The sequence below is a fragment of the Trypanosoma brucei genome, chromosome 10, assembly GCF_000210295.1.
Source record: "Trypanosoma brucei gambiense DAL972 chromosome 10, complete sequence".
NCBI classification, from domain to species: Eukaryota; Euglenozoa; class Kinetoplastea; order Trypanosomatida; family Trypanosomatidae; genus Trypanosoma; species Trypanosoma brucei.
This window is the reverse complement of record NC_026743.1, coordinates 2,761,613-2,774,419: the sequence shown is the minus strand read 5'-3', so window position 1 is coordinate 2,774,419 and position 12,807 is coordinate 2,761,613. Positions and strand designations below refer to the sequence as shown.

The following is a 12,807-nucleotide window of genomic DNA, read 5'->3' as shown; positions in this document are numbered from 1 at the left end:
GCAAAAAAAAAATACTCTGCCCCGCGTTATTCTCATAACTTCGATACCACATACGCCGGGATTGGGCCAAAGAGGCACCGGAGCAAGAGTGGCTGCGCATCGGAAAAAACAGCTGACCACTCACCTCTACTAATGCTCCTCTTGCATTGAATAATTAAATTACTAACAGCTGTAGAGTGGTACGCATGAGTCTCCTGGGAGTCCTTCACGTGGTCATGAAACTTGTCACTGGGGCTTCTGAAGAGTGAGGATGGAAACACTGACTGCATGGCCGAGCGGAGCTTCTCCCTGTTAGTGTACTTCATGCTTGGGTACAACGGCACACACAAAGCATGCTGCGCTAAATCTTCACACATAGGGCACTTTGGAAGAAGAACAATGTCGTGAGGTGACAACCGTCTTAAATAGCCTTTCACCAACATCTTGGCACCATCCATTGTTTTCTGCTGCCTTCCGCCCCACCAATGCGGGGTGAGAGGGGTTGCACCAAAACCAGCACCCAACAAGGCACGTGCCGCGAGCTTTGGCTCACGGACGCGCACAAAAATAGCATTGGAATGGCAGGTCACGCATTGTTTTGGCGTTTGGGGCTCTCCAGCAGAAACAACCTCCACATCGTTGCGCAGGCTACTAGCAAATTCCCAAAACGAAAAACATTCCAACATGGCATCTTGATGAGCCCTTGCAATGGCCTCCTCAAGCCAGGCAATGACACCAGGATGAGGTTTTGAAAACGACAAGTCATTGCTGGTGTGAGGTGGCACCGTAGCAGTGGCCTTGTCGCGGCCTTCATCACAACTTTCTCCAACTTCTGCGAAAGTGTGTAGGCCGCTCAATGGTTTTTTCGTCCTTGTTGCTAAAAGAAATTGAAAAATATGGTCCGCGTGGGGTCTTGACGCACTGCCTCCTCGTTTCCTACTCATCAACAACGAACACCAGCGCAATACGTGCAACACGAACTTAAAACTCTTGCCATCTGACACCAACAAATGAGCGATGTGCAACGCCAATGCAATCCAGTGATCCCGCGATGACGCCGTCGGTCGCTTGTGCAACTGCTGGAGGATTCCATCTGCTAACAAGGGATCACCAGTGAACGCAAGAGCCCCTCCAAATTCACCAGCACCATCCATAGCCATGACACAGATATCCGCCCGTGCTGATAGTTTTTGTGAATCCTCTCGGTCCAGAAACGCAGCAGTAAGAGGACACAACTCAATGGTTACCGCGCGAAACTCAGCACGCACAAGATGCGTCATGCTCTCAATGTTAGAGATGGGGCGGCCGCCGACACCTATGAACAAAAGAAGCGGTGGGCTGTTTTTAATACTACCTGTTCTGTTGGGTTTGGCGTCATTACCCATAAAGTGGGTGCTACCGGCCAAACCCACCGATCTTGCCTTCAGCCGAAGGTCGTTCTCGTCTACGCGCATTTTCACGAAATCCACATCGTAACCTACAATATGTAGTCCCCACCGATCAAAAAGCTCAAGCAGATTGTAATAAGGATACGATAAAAAGCCCGGAACAAAGACAGGGGTGCCTTTGACCATACACAAATGCCTTAAGACTGCATCTACCATACTAACGGTGCTATCACTCACAAGGGGGGCCCCGCACGATGGAGAAATTTGTTTTGCAATACATTCTTCTTCCGCTTCCGCACGCACTGTTCTCCGCGTCATGTTTACACCTCTCCCCTGAACAAGGCAGTGAAATGATGAGGCAGCGGCCGACAGGACGGTGCGGAGTGGTGGCGGCAAAGTTGGGCCTCTGCCGCAGGATGCATAGTAACAGGAACGGACACCGGAGTGGGCACGCACACTCGGGTAACAATAGAGATGTGGCGCACCGCGTTGTTGAATAATATCCAATATTTCCTTGTCATTGCAGTCATTAGAGGGTGTGGCCAAAGTGGTGTGATTCCCACTCACACCTGCCTGTGGCATTTGTGTTCCTATCAGCCCTTCCTTGACCACGTAGTTATTGACCTACTATTGTTACTATTGAGCTTTGCGCACAATGTGCAGAGCGTTGACGCTTTAAACAAGCATACAAAAAGTGCATGTATATATGTACATTCCAGATGATAACATTAACAACAATCACTCGAAGTAAAGTAGCACAAACAGCCGCAAGAAATGAGCTAAGAGAGAAGAAAGAAAGGGCCCCAGTTGATGGTATACGCGCAAAAACGAACGTTCGGCTTCGTATAGCACAAATTGGGGGTACTGGGTAATGCCCTTGATTGTTGTGGACCTACAGAAGCACGAGCACACGCACATTGCAGTCCGGAAACGTAAGGGACAACCGGGTACGCTGGAACGCTATTGTCGTTACATTCAACAACATATGCATATACATAACATCCTGTGTCACCTGACAAAGGGAAGAGCTCTCAGTGGAAGACAGACAGACACATTCGAAGTACTTTATCGAATCCATTACATACATGTTTAAACATTTAAAGTGCTGCGGTCAAGGGGAATGTACTCACAATACTCCAGGCGGTGTAACGGCACGAAGGGGAGGAAAGGGATAAAAATAGGGGAACAGCGCGGATACAAAACAAAAGCAACTTCGCCCGCTTCCCCTTCCCCGTCTCACGACCAAACACACACTAAATGTCACTTGTGTTCCTGCCAACAGATCCACGCTAGAGCTCTACGCCGAGGTCAGACGATGGGGGACCTCCCTCTAGAACAAAGCGATCCACCTGAACACCATGGGCATTTGCGCGCTCCGTCTCTGTCTTGATGCGCTGTGATACCTGTCTGTTGGCGCGGCGGTAGTAACAAGTTTCATCTTGCCACAACTTCACCCTAGCTGTGTTTTCATCAAGAAGCGCGCTCTGTATCTGTTCCTCCCGCACAGTTGCCATCCTTCGCTTCACCAGTAATTCTTCCCGCTCCTCTTCCAGTTCCTTTATCCGCTGACGAAGGGCACTGATATCTTCGAGTGGTTCCATCCGCTGCTTTGAGGCGAAAAGTAAGGTTCGCTCGGCAAGGGCGCGGTGAGCAGCTAGGGTTTGATTCATCTCATCACGAATACGAAGCAACAAGACACCACGTGCGGGTTCCTCAAGCGTAATTTCTCTAATAAGTTCATCGAACAACTCGGTATAGATTTCACGTCTAAGCGGGCATATTCCCCATTCTCGTGCCCGACGCTGCTGTAGCTGCTGCAGTGTCCGTTCGTGCAATTTAGCTACTTCAACGCGAGACGGTTGTTCTAATGAGACCGACTTCACAATCGTTTCCCCTGTTTCCTCGCACACTATGCGCTGAGGGGGGAGGAGAGTGTAAAGTAACGTCTCCACATCGGTAACTCTCGTCATCAGTGCGGGAAGGATAGCACCTCCCGGGTGGGATACAGAAGGCGCCTTGTTATGCCTTTTCAAGAAGGCAAGTTTGGCAGCAGGTGACGAGGCGTTTTGGGATAATTTCAACGCACTTAGTGGAGTCTTATTGGCACTCGTATTGGAAGCACATTCTTTGGTGCAGGAGGGAAGTTTGCTACCCCTTTGCGCCATTAGTGACCTCCGTATGTCGGTGGAAGGTGTTGTTTCACCCGCTACCACTAATTGAGTGTAAGGGGAAGACATTTGCGACGTAGCTGCCTTCTCCTTACATTCTACGGCACCTTGCCCACTTGTATGTTTCCTTACTTCCAGTCGGCGTGAGAGAGGAACGGATTCACTGAGCCTTTGCTCCTGTAAAACATCATCTACCTGCACATCGTCGTTAATAACGTGAGTCTCCACCTTAAGCAACCCCATTGCTACCTTTCTTTTCCTCTTGCCTGCTTGTCAATGTTTTTTTTTTAAAGTCCCCTCCCTCCCAGCGCAGAGAGATTTGAGACTTCGTGGAGTGTGCAAACTGAAAAATTCCTAACGCGTGACTCTAAATGTACTTTTGTACGTAGGTCACTGGTATGAGTTCAGCTGAACAAGATGAGGGTACGCCACAACCGATCACCCAACAACTGTTCCTTACAAATATATGTACACCTTGTATATTTGATTCACCATCAAAGAATGAAAACAAAAGCGCAAAAGAAACAAGTGCAAGGGTATATTTTTGAAGTTAGAGAATTCCTCATAACCTCTCTAAGCAAAGCAATAGGTCCTTTTTCTCGGTTTACCTAATAACGGAACCAACCCCCCTCCCTTCCCTTTTTCAGAGTGTGGAAGAAATTTTTAAAATGCTAAACTGCAAAATTTGCATACATATCCACTCTCTTTCTTCAAAACGTACAGTACCGCGGAGGGCCCATTCTGTCAGCCGGTTCCTGTCACAAGGCGGATAAAAGAAGGTAAGACATGTAGAGTGTTTGTCCCTTTTAGGGGTGTTTTTTTTTGGGGGGGGGGGGTGGAAATAATTCATTATCTTAAACTACTCGGTAAATTACAAGAATACATACTTAGTGCACAAATGCACTTCAGCTTCTGTACATCCAGTAAAAGCTTGGGAATGAAAAACCCAACATTTTCCTTTTTCGTCGTCTTCTTCATCTGCGCGCAGGAACACCATCTGCACAAACGAAAAAGAATACAACGACAATGATAACAACAACGTCAACTTTTTTTTTTCAGGAAAGTGAAGCTAGAAAACGCGCCATAACAACGAAACAAATACAAATACAAATACAAATACACATAAACATAAACACTTATATATATATATATATATATATATATATATATGCAGGTACAAGAACAAAAAAAAATCGAACACTTTACACAGATAAGTTTTGATCCTTCATTCCGATGTCGGGATCGTTCGGAGAACACCAAACCTCACGTCTGGATCAGACTTGCGTTCCTGTTCCTTTTTCCTCCACACCGCCAACAGCCTCATGGCGTCTCTTCCACGGAAAGCCTCGTATAACCACGCTTCACCATTTACCATTCCACCCAGCATTTGATCATCCAATGTTTCCCCAGTGGCTAGCAACATCAAAACGGCCTCCACATTTCGAGTAAGCAGAGCATACTCCATCGCAGGCACTGCAGCCCCCTTGAGTGGGTTAATTTGAGTTTGGACAACGCCGCAACCGCGCATGAGGTAATGTATTGCATATCGATTGGCATGTGGCACATCAAACAATAGTAAATGTAATGTTTCTGGGGTCAAATACGTTCGTGGCGCCATGGGTAAGGAAGCAAGCATGTATCGCACGTGTTCTTCTTCGTGTCGCCAGTCCTCACTGTACGGCGAGAGGTTTAATGGGTGTTCACTGCTCTTAATTATTTTCCTGGGTTTTATCGGTGGGAGTGCCTCAAGTGTACTGGAAATAGCCAAAGTTTCTTCGCACTCTTCCCCCACTAGGACCGGGAACCCCACGAATGCCCTTGCAGAAAGAGGACGTGCGCGCGAATTCAGTTGCCGGATGGCAAATAGGTATTGATTGCGCCGTTCTGTCACTTTTTCCAGAAGCATCAACTGCTTCGCTCGTAACACTGTTGCGTCGTCAAACTGTTTCTCGAGGGTACGATAATACAATTCATTCCAAAATGTATTTATAAAGTGATCTAAATGACCCCTGAAGCAAAAATCCCACTCAATGTGCCACGCGTGCAGCAGCTGAGGCAAGGGGCATCGATCCGCCGGTCCCATGACAGAAAAGAGTGGTGTCACCGAAAGTAGGAGCATAACAGAAGAAGGCGCCACGAAACGCAGTAGGGAAAGATACAGGACACGGAAATATCCCGACCGTACAGCTTCCACGGGAGTCCGAACCTTCTCCGTTTTCTTATTCAGCAGATACGTTAGAAGCTCATAGTTGCCATCAGGTGCATATGAGAGGGGGCGTGGATGCGATCGAACACCCAGGGCCAATCGCTCCGTCCGCACGGTTGTTGCGTCTCGTGTAGCAGGCGTCGTTGTCAGTGTGAGTAGTAGTATGACAAGGTCACTTTGATACACTCGCTGGTTTGGTGGCGATGGCGTGGACAACTCAGGGGGTCCATAGTTCTGAGGAAAGAGAGAAAATGAGGATGCTACCAGTGGATCTTTCTTTGGTTTGCCGTCTTCTATACGTTTGGGCAATGCATGCGCAACGCACTCCATTAGTGTGTACTTCGATGCACCGAATCCCTCCCGCTCCCGCCGCTGGCGCCGACGCACTTCCACGACAACGGCCTTCAAGAAGGGAGAAAGAATCAAGTAAGGGCCGTCCACGCTGGGAACGCGTTTCCAGAACGCGTCTACAACCGAAGCGATATAGCGGGCAGCCTTCTTCTTGCCGTCTCCTTCCTCATCCTCTTCATCGTCACCGTCATCACTTTCGCTACCAGTTTCAGCGTCCTTCCTCCCAGAATCCGGAGGCGACGACTTCAGGGAAGCCCACTGCAGCAACACGTGATGGGGTATCTCCGTAATAAGCCACACGAACAACCGCATTCCAACCACATGGTTCAAGTTTTGTAATAGAATCGGCTTTGATGGGAAGGTGCGAACCGAAAGTAACCCAGCCATAGTTTCATAACTTTGCCTCTCCCCTACGCACGGGGAGTCTACCACAGTCAAAATTTGAGAGGTACTCGAAACCAAATTTGCAGTTTGCCGCGGATACTGCGGCTTACGGTGCGCCAGGTAGGACGATGTTAAGAAGATGTTGTAATCGAATTTCCAATCGGGAAGAGAATACGGTAGCCGTGGGGCCTCTGCACGTATGGCAAGCATCGTGCGGTAAATTGTGGTTAGTATCGGCAGTGCGATGTTGACATCCAACCGCATCCATGTCTCAATGCACGCCAGAGAAATAGGGTCCTTCTGCACCAAACAGGTGCGAAGAGCCGCTGGGCACCGCAGTGCGGCTAGCGTAAGTGTGTCAATGCAGATAACAGATTGCATATCGAGCATACTTGCATCCGGTACGCCTCCGTCGTCCTCCTCTTCTTCTACCTGATCGACGTCAGGCTGAGCCCCCACCGCTTGTTCCATCGGTTCTTTGGCCTGGTCATCTTCCACATTCTTCTCGCGCTCCTCGTCCAGATTCTGGTCACCAGTCTCTGTGCTGCCGCTCGCAGAGTTTGTTTCATCCTCTTCGCTCTCCTCACCTTCCTCTACCTCTTCCATTGCCTCTTCCTCTACATCCTCCTCACTCTCTTCCTCAGGCATAGGAAGTGTATCGAGCAAGTACCATCGTTTACCGCCGATAGAACGCACAATATAGAAGAGGCGACTGGCTTCTGTAAAACGCAACACCGGCCGCTTGGGAAACTGATTTTGTACATTCATTCCAAGAGAAGATGACGACTGCAAGGAGAATCTTGCGGGGCGAGGTTGTGCTTCTAGCTGCTTAGACGTTTGGTTGGTTGGAACGGTAATCGTGGATAACTCCCCTTCACGAATATCTCCGTCGGCGTCGCTACTGTCGCCACTAGCAGCACTTTTGTCATCCGCTGCATCCGTTATCACAACCTTATCAGGTGTCTTGAGCTTGTCCCCAGTTTGGTCTTCTGCATCCCCGTCACCATCATCCCTACTTGTTCTCGGCCTTCTAATGGCACTCTTCGGGTCACCACAAGCATCGATATTTGGACTTGGTGGAAGCTCGTAGCCAAACATTTTATCTAGTGTATGTTCCCAGTAGAATGCATCGTCGCTTAGCAAAGGTAGTAGCCAAGGAGGGCACAACCGTTCTTTGGTGGCATTTACATCACTGTTCTCCTCCTCTTCCTCATTATCTCCCTCTTCCTCTTCATTTGCTTCCTTCTTGCCCTTCCCCAACTGCGTGCCGCCTCTCTTGCGCGGCACTGTGCCGTTTTCATCCTCATCCTCATCCCCTTCCTCGTCCTCCTCCTCTTCATTCTCCTCATCCTCTTCATCTCGTCCTTGCTCTTCCTCTTCCTGTGCCTCTTCATCAATTTCCCCATCCTTTTCAACCTCCTTCAACCAGTTGCCTTTTGGAGGCTGGAGGTCAATCGCGGGAGTGAGCCGCACATGAACTGTCATGAAGTCATCACCCATACCTGGAAGTTGCATTGTAATCTCCGTTATATCAGGCTTCCTCGGAGGGAGACTGGAATACACACCTTTCTCTTTCCCTGATTTAAGTTCAGCTGAACGGTTAATGCTTCTGCTTCTATCCGACGGGCTCATGCTTTCCTTACCAATGTTGCTGACGGGTGAAAACCTGTCGGCTGTCAAGTGGTCTTCGTCCTCCACCTCTTCTTCGAACAGTTCATCCTCCTCCTCTCCATTTTCATCCGCAGTATCGTTTCTCCTCTCCTCACGCGAGGACATTCCCCGTTTGACTTCGCTTCTCCTCCCCTTTTTGGTCCGTTAGGGCACTTTTTTCTCTCTCAAAGTGCTGAAGGTATTCCGTCCCGTCCTTTTTACCTATTTCAATTATTTATCTACTTATGTTTTTTTTTCTTTCGTTTCCAAGCCTCCTTTACTTCCTGTTAGGTGTTTATGTGCGTCCAGTAACACTCTGTCACCAACACTATGTCCTTGGGCGGGGAGACCTGCCACCAAACGAAAACAACACAATACAGAGAGGCACAATAATAATAATAATAGTGATGTCAATAACAAATAAATGATCGAATGGTGGAGCACAACAGGCGAACGTAAAAAATATTTATCGACACTGGGTATCAAACAGTGAGACATAAACAAAGGAAAAAACACCCAAAACTCACAATAAGACAGAAAAGATACCAAGATGAAGGAAAAATAAAAAAGGTAACACGCGTCGCGTTTCTTCTCTTAAAGACCTACCGTCTCTCATACTCGCTGGTATTGTCACCGTCTTCAAGAGGACTTTCACAGGTATACAAACATGCAAACACGCACAGACAAAGTTACCATATATATATATGTATATGCGTGCGTACATGACCTATCCCCATTTCACTGGTTTCATTGAACATTGATATGTAACTTCCTTACCCCCTACCTTTCCATCCGTTTTTTTTGTTTTGCATCCCCAGTCCTCTTCCTTTTATTGATAATTGCACTTTTCAGTGTGTTTCCCCTTTCAGGATGTAGTCGATACAAAGGTTTTTTTTATAAAAAAAAGGAGGGCACTTGTGACTACGACTCCGATGCGAACGAATCGTACGCAATAAAATACTCTTACAAAAGATATCACTACCGTGGGACGCTATAAGTGGTTCGCTTCATTACTTGAGACTTGTTTTAATTCACCTTAACACGCTCGTGCCCCATTCCGAGCCATGTGTAGATGCGTTTCTATTTTTATTTTTTTTTCTTTTGCCCCCTTCCCCTCCTTCTTCTTCTTCTCTGTATCCTAGTTTCAGTTCATACCTACAACATTTTTCTTTTCTCTTTCCTTACTAATACTGAATAATAACCCTCATATTATACTTCACACCTCCACAAAAAGCACCTCCATCGCAAGAAGTAAGCAACTCAGGATACCATACTTCATAATTTGATGCAGTTGCTGATCCTGCACATAATCCTTACCTGTAATTTCCATGATATATGTCATTTGTTTGGTTCCAACTACCACCATATTATATGCCAACACAATGAGCATGGCAGTACCCAATGGTGAATACAAAAGTGTGCTGAGTGAAAAGCATGATGGCACCTGAAGCGCGTGAGTTGCGAGGTTGGCAGCAATTTGAGAAACCCCGCGTTTCTCACAGCGTAAACCCGTGAAGCAAACACCGCCACATCCCATGGAAACCTGGTTGATAAGTGCTGGTCGTATGCCCATGCCGCACCTCGTTACTAATTGTCTTGAAAGCATTTTCTTCCTTCCTTCCTTTCTTTCTTCTTTTTTTTTTAATTATTTGAGTTCTTTCTTTGGTTTTTGTCTCCTTTTTTCTTTTCCTTCCTTCCTTCCTTCCTTCCTTCCTTTTCTGATCCCTTATGTAGATGCAAGAAAACGAAGTAATAAAAATAAAAGATAATGGTGTTCAGAGCAGTAAGGAGATAAAAGAGAGCAGAGTGAAACTAAAAGTTCTTTACAAAGAATTTCCTACACGCCTTTAAGTCATAATCTCTTTTCTTTTTTTTTGTGTGGTGTACATTTTTCTACACCCGTTTTTGTTTCTTTTTGTTGTTGTTCTTTTTTTTTTCTGTTTTTTGTTATTTATTTATTACCATTATTTTTTTTGGGGGGGGGGACATTACACAAATATCTGCTGTCAATCCTTGCGAAATCATTTGCCGTTGCCACCACGTGCCCCGCATTTCCTTCTCCCAACGCGTGCAATTATCAATGCACATAAATATATATATATATATTCATATATTCATATATTGATAAGCAAATAAATATGTATGGGCAAATGCTGAATGCACGGGAAGTGTTACGAGTGCGCTACAATGGACATATCAACACTTTTATAACTAATGTCAATATTTTACAAAAAAGAAAAAAAAAAAGAGGAACGAGGGGAAAGTTCAACTACGCAGGATAACTGGAATGGATGGAAAGATGGCAGGAGTACACATGCGCAAAAATAAAATCAAATAAAATAGTTGAATGAATGAATGAATGAACATCACTGTAGGCAGGTTTTGACAATGGTGTTCAATGCCACAGAAAAACAAAGTGAAAACAAAAAAAGCAGCCAAATAAAAGTAGTAACAAGACGGTACCGCTAACAAACTCACACGTGTATATATGGTGACTGATAGAAGAAGGGAAGTGAATGAAATAGAAAAAGAAAAAAAACAAGGGTGAAGGTGAAGAAGGAGGGAAAGAGAAACAAAAGAGAAGATGAAGGGCGTATAACAAAAAGGAATAAACAAAGAGAGTGGGCCCTCAGCAGCAGCAGCAGTTGCTAAAAAAAAAAAGGAAAGGAAAAAATAAAACAGGCATGCGGGGAAGGATTCGCACTTTGCCTTGTCTTCCCTTCCCAGTTGACATTCCCCCCTTTACTCCTTTTTATTTTTTTCAGAAGAAGAAAAGAAGAAAATGCTTTCCCATCTTTTTCCTCATTATACTAACGCCTCACTTCCCTCCTCCTACTCTTACACCACCAAATGCACACACTCACACACACACAATCAAAACTCCATCATGTTCACCTTCTGCTTCTCATTTATCTATTCCGTTTCATTTGCTTGTTTGGTTGTTTGTCTTCATGTTCAATTATTCCTGATGGATACATATGTTTAAATAACTCGTAAATGTACTGCACAATAGCCATACATACGCGCGCACACACACACACATATATATATACGCACTAATTCCCATTTTTCATTTCATCACCCCTAAACTTCAATTTCTCCACAGCTAAATAATATATAAAATATATATTCCTGTCATTCTTCTACCGATCCCCTTCTCCCGTTTCGCTCCTTTACTCTTCTCCCCCTTTTTTTTCCCCCCTCCCCTTTCATCCATTTGCCCTGTTGTTGTTGTTGTTTTTTTAAATTCGTTTTGTTTTGTTTTTTGCTTTTCCTTAATTATTTTTTTCCTTCTTTTTGCTCCTTTTAAATGACCCACTTCATATAACCCTTTTCCTCTCCCACGACCGTCCCTCTTCTTTTTTGCGTCGCCTTTCTTTTTTTTTAAAAAAAAAGAATTTTTTTTATTCATTCCTCCACACAGGCGAACAAACACAAAATCCCTCTCCTCCATTTCCCCAGGTATCCTACACGCATTCCTTTCAGTTACTGCCTTTCCTCGTAAAGAAAGAAACACAAACACAAACACAGACGCAAACACGCGTAGATAGAACCAAAAAAAACATATACATGCACATATTTAAATATATATATATATATATATATATTAATATATAAGCATTTGCGAATATTTCGTTTTTCCTCTTTCTCTTTCTCTTAATTTAGAAAATCATGTACATTCCAACACGTGCGCAAGAACAAACAAGAAAACACAACAGCGAAATAAATACAAAAAGCAACCTTAGGCATCGGGGGCACAGAGGAGACGCAACGACGCCTAAAAAAAAGTTAGGGTGGGGAATGGAGAAGAGTAAATTTAAATTAATTAAAGAAGAGAAGAGAAGAGAAGAGAAGGAGCGGGCAAATAGTAGTAGTAGTAATAATAATAATATTAATATTAACAATAATGGTAATAATAATAATAATAATAATAATAATATATATATATATATATATAAATGAAGCAAATATAACAATCGTCCCGATGCATCCCACTCGGCCTTCACCTTCACATTTCTTTTCACTTCTTTTTTTTCCCCCTCACATACACACAAGCATAATAAATACTCCTCTGCAACGGAAGGTCAACATGTAAAATGAGGAAAATCAGAAGGAAAAAGAAAAAGAACATAAGGAAGGAAAGAAAGGAGAGGGAGAAGGGAGAAGGGAGAAGAAAAAGAAAAGGGAATGGAATGGAATGGAATGGAAGGAGAAAAGGAAAGATACGAACACTACAATAAATATTACCACTAATAATAATATTTATATTATTGTAATAATAATAATATTATTATTATTGTATATTTCGAAACTGAGATTCCCCAGCTCCACAAAAGCAAGTCCATCAAATGGATTTGCGTGTTAAAAAAAAAATGTAAGAAGGGGCACAAACAGCACATGAAAACAAAAAAAGAAAAAGAAAAACAGACAAAGAGAAGACGAAGAAAAAGCACAGCACTACAAACAAGAAATAAAATAAGATAAAATAAAATAAAATAAAAGAAGTAAGACAAAAATTGGAGAAGAACGCATCAACGTCCTCCCTAAAGGTCCAATAAGAAAAAAAAAAGAAATTTCCGGGCACAACAAAATAAAGAGGAAAAAATGGAGATGGAGTGAATGCTTCTCACTTTCATTTTTTTTTTCGTCACTTCCCCTTCCACATCCGCCACACACACCT

At 44.5% G+C, this 12,807-nt stretch overlaps 5 protein-coding genes across 5 annotated transcripts; all 5 read right to left on the bottom strand.

Annotated features, from left to right (window-relative positions):
• Positions 1 to 32: 32 nt before the first annotated feature.
• TbgDal_X14240 (hypothetical protein, conserved) lies at positions 33 to 1,949 on the bottom strand (the record flags this gene model as incomplete). Its single annotated transcript, XM_011780288.1, has 1 exon — positions 33 to 1,949. One exon carries the CDS (start codon positions 1,947 to 1,949, stop codon positions 33 to 35), a length of 1,917 nt encoding a protein of 638 aa, XP_011778590.1.
• A 707-nt stretch (positions 1,950 to 2,656) lies between these two features.
• Positions 2,657 to 3,778, bottom strand: TbgDal_X14230 (dynein arm light chain, axonemal, putative; the record flags this gene model as incomplete). The annotated part of the gene is made up of 1 exon (XM_011780287.1): positions 2,657 to 3,778. One exon carries the CDS (start codon positions 3,776 to 3,778, stop codon positions 2,657 to 2,659), a length of 1,122 nt encoding a protein of 373 aa, XP_011778589.1.
• Positions 3,779 to 4,760: 982 nt separating this feature from the next.
• Positions 4,761 to 8,252, bottom strand: TbgDal_X14220 (hypothetical protein, conserved; the record flags this gene model as incomplete). The annotated part of the gene is made up of 1 exon (XM_011780286.1): positions 4,761 to 8,252. One exon carries the CDS (start codon positions 8,250 to 8,252, stop codon positions 4,761 to 4,763), a length of 3,492 nt encoding a protein of 1,163 aa, XP_011778588.1.
• Positions 8,253 to 9,342: 1,090 nt separating this feature from the next.
• On the bottom strand, positions 9,343 to 9,732 carry TbgDal_X14210 (hypothetical protein, conserved; the record flags this gene model as incomplete). The annotated part of the gene is made up of 1 exon (XM_011780285.1): positions 9,343 to 9,732. The coding sequence occupies one exon, from the start codon at positions 9,730 to 9,732 to the stop codon at positions 9,343 to 9,345; it is 390 nt and encodes a 129-aa protein (XP_011778587.1).
• A 1,500-nt stretch (positions 9,733 to 11,232) lies between these two features.
• On the bottom strand, positions 11,233 to 11,580 carry TbgDal_X14200 (hypothetical protein, unlikely; the record flags this gene model as incomplete). Its single annotated transcript, XM_011780284.1, has 1 exon — positions 11,233 to 11,580. The coding sequence occupies one exon, from the start codon at positions 11,578 to 11,580 to the stop codon at positions 11,233 to 11,235; it is 348 nt and encodes a 115-aa protein (XP_011778586.1).
• Positions 11,581 to 12,807: the final 1,227 nt, after the last annotated feature.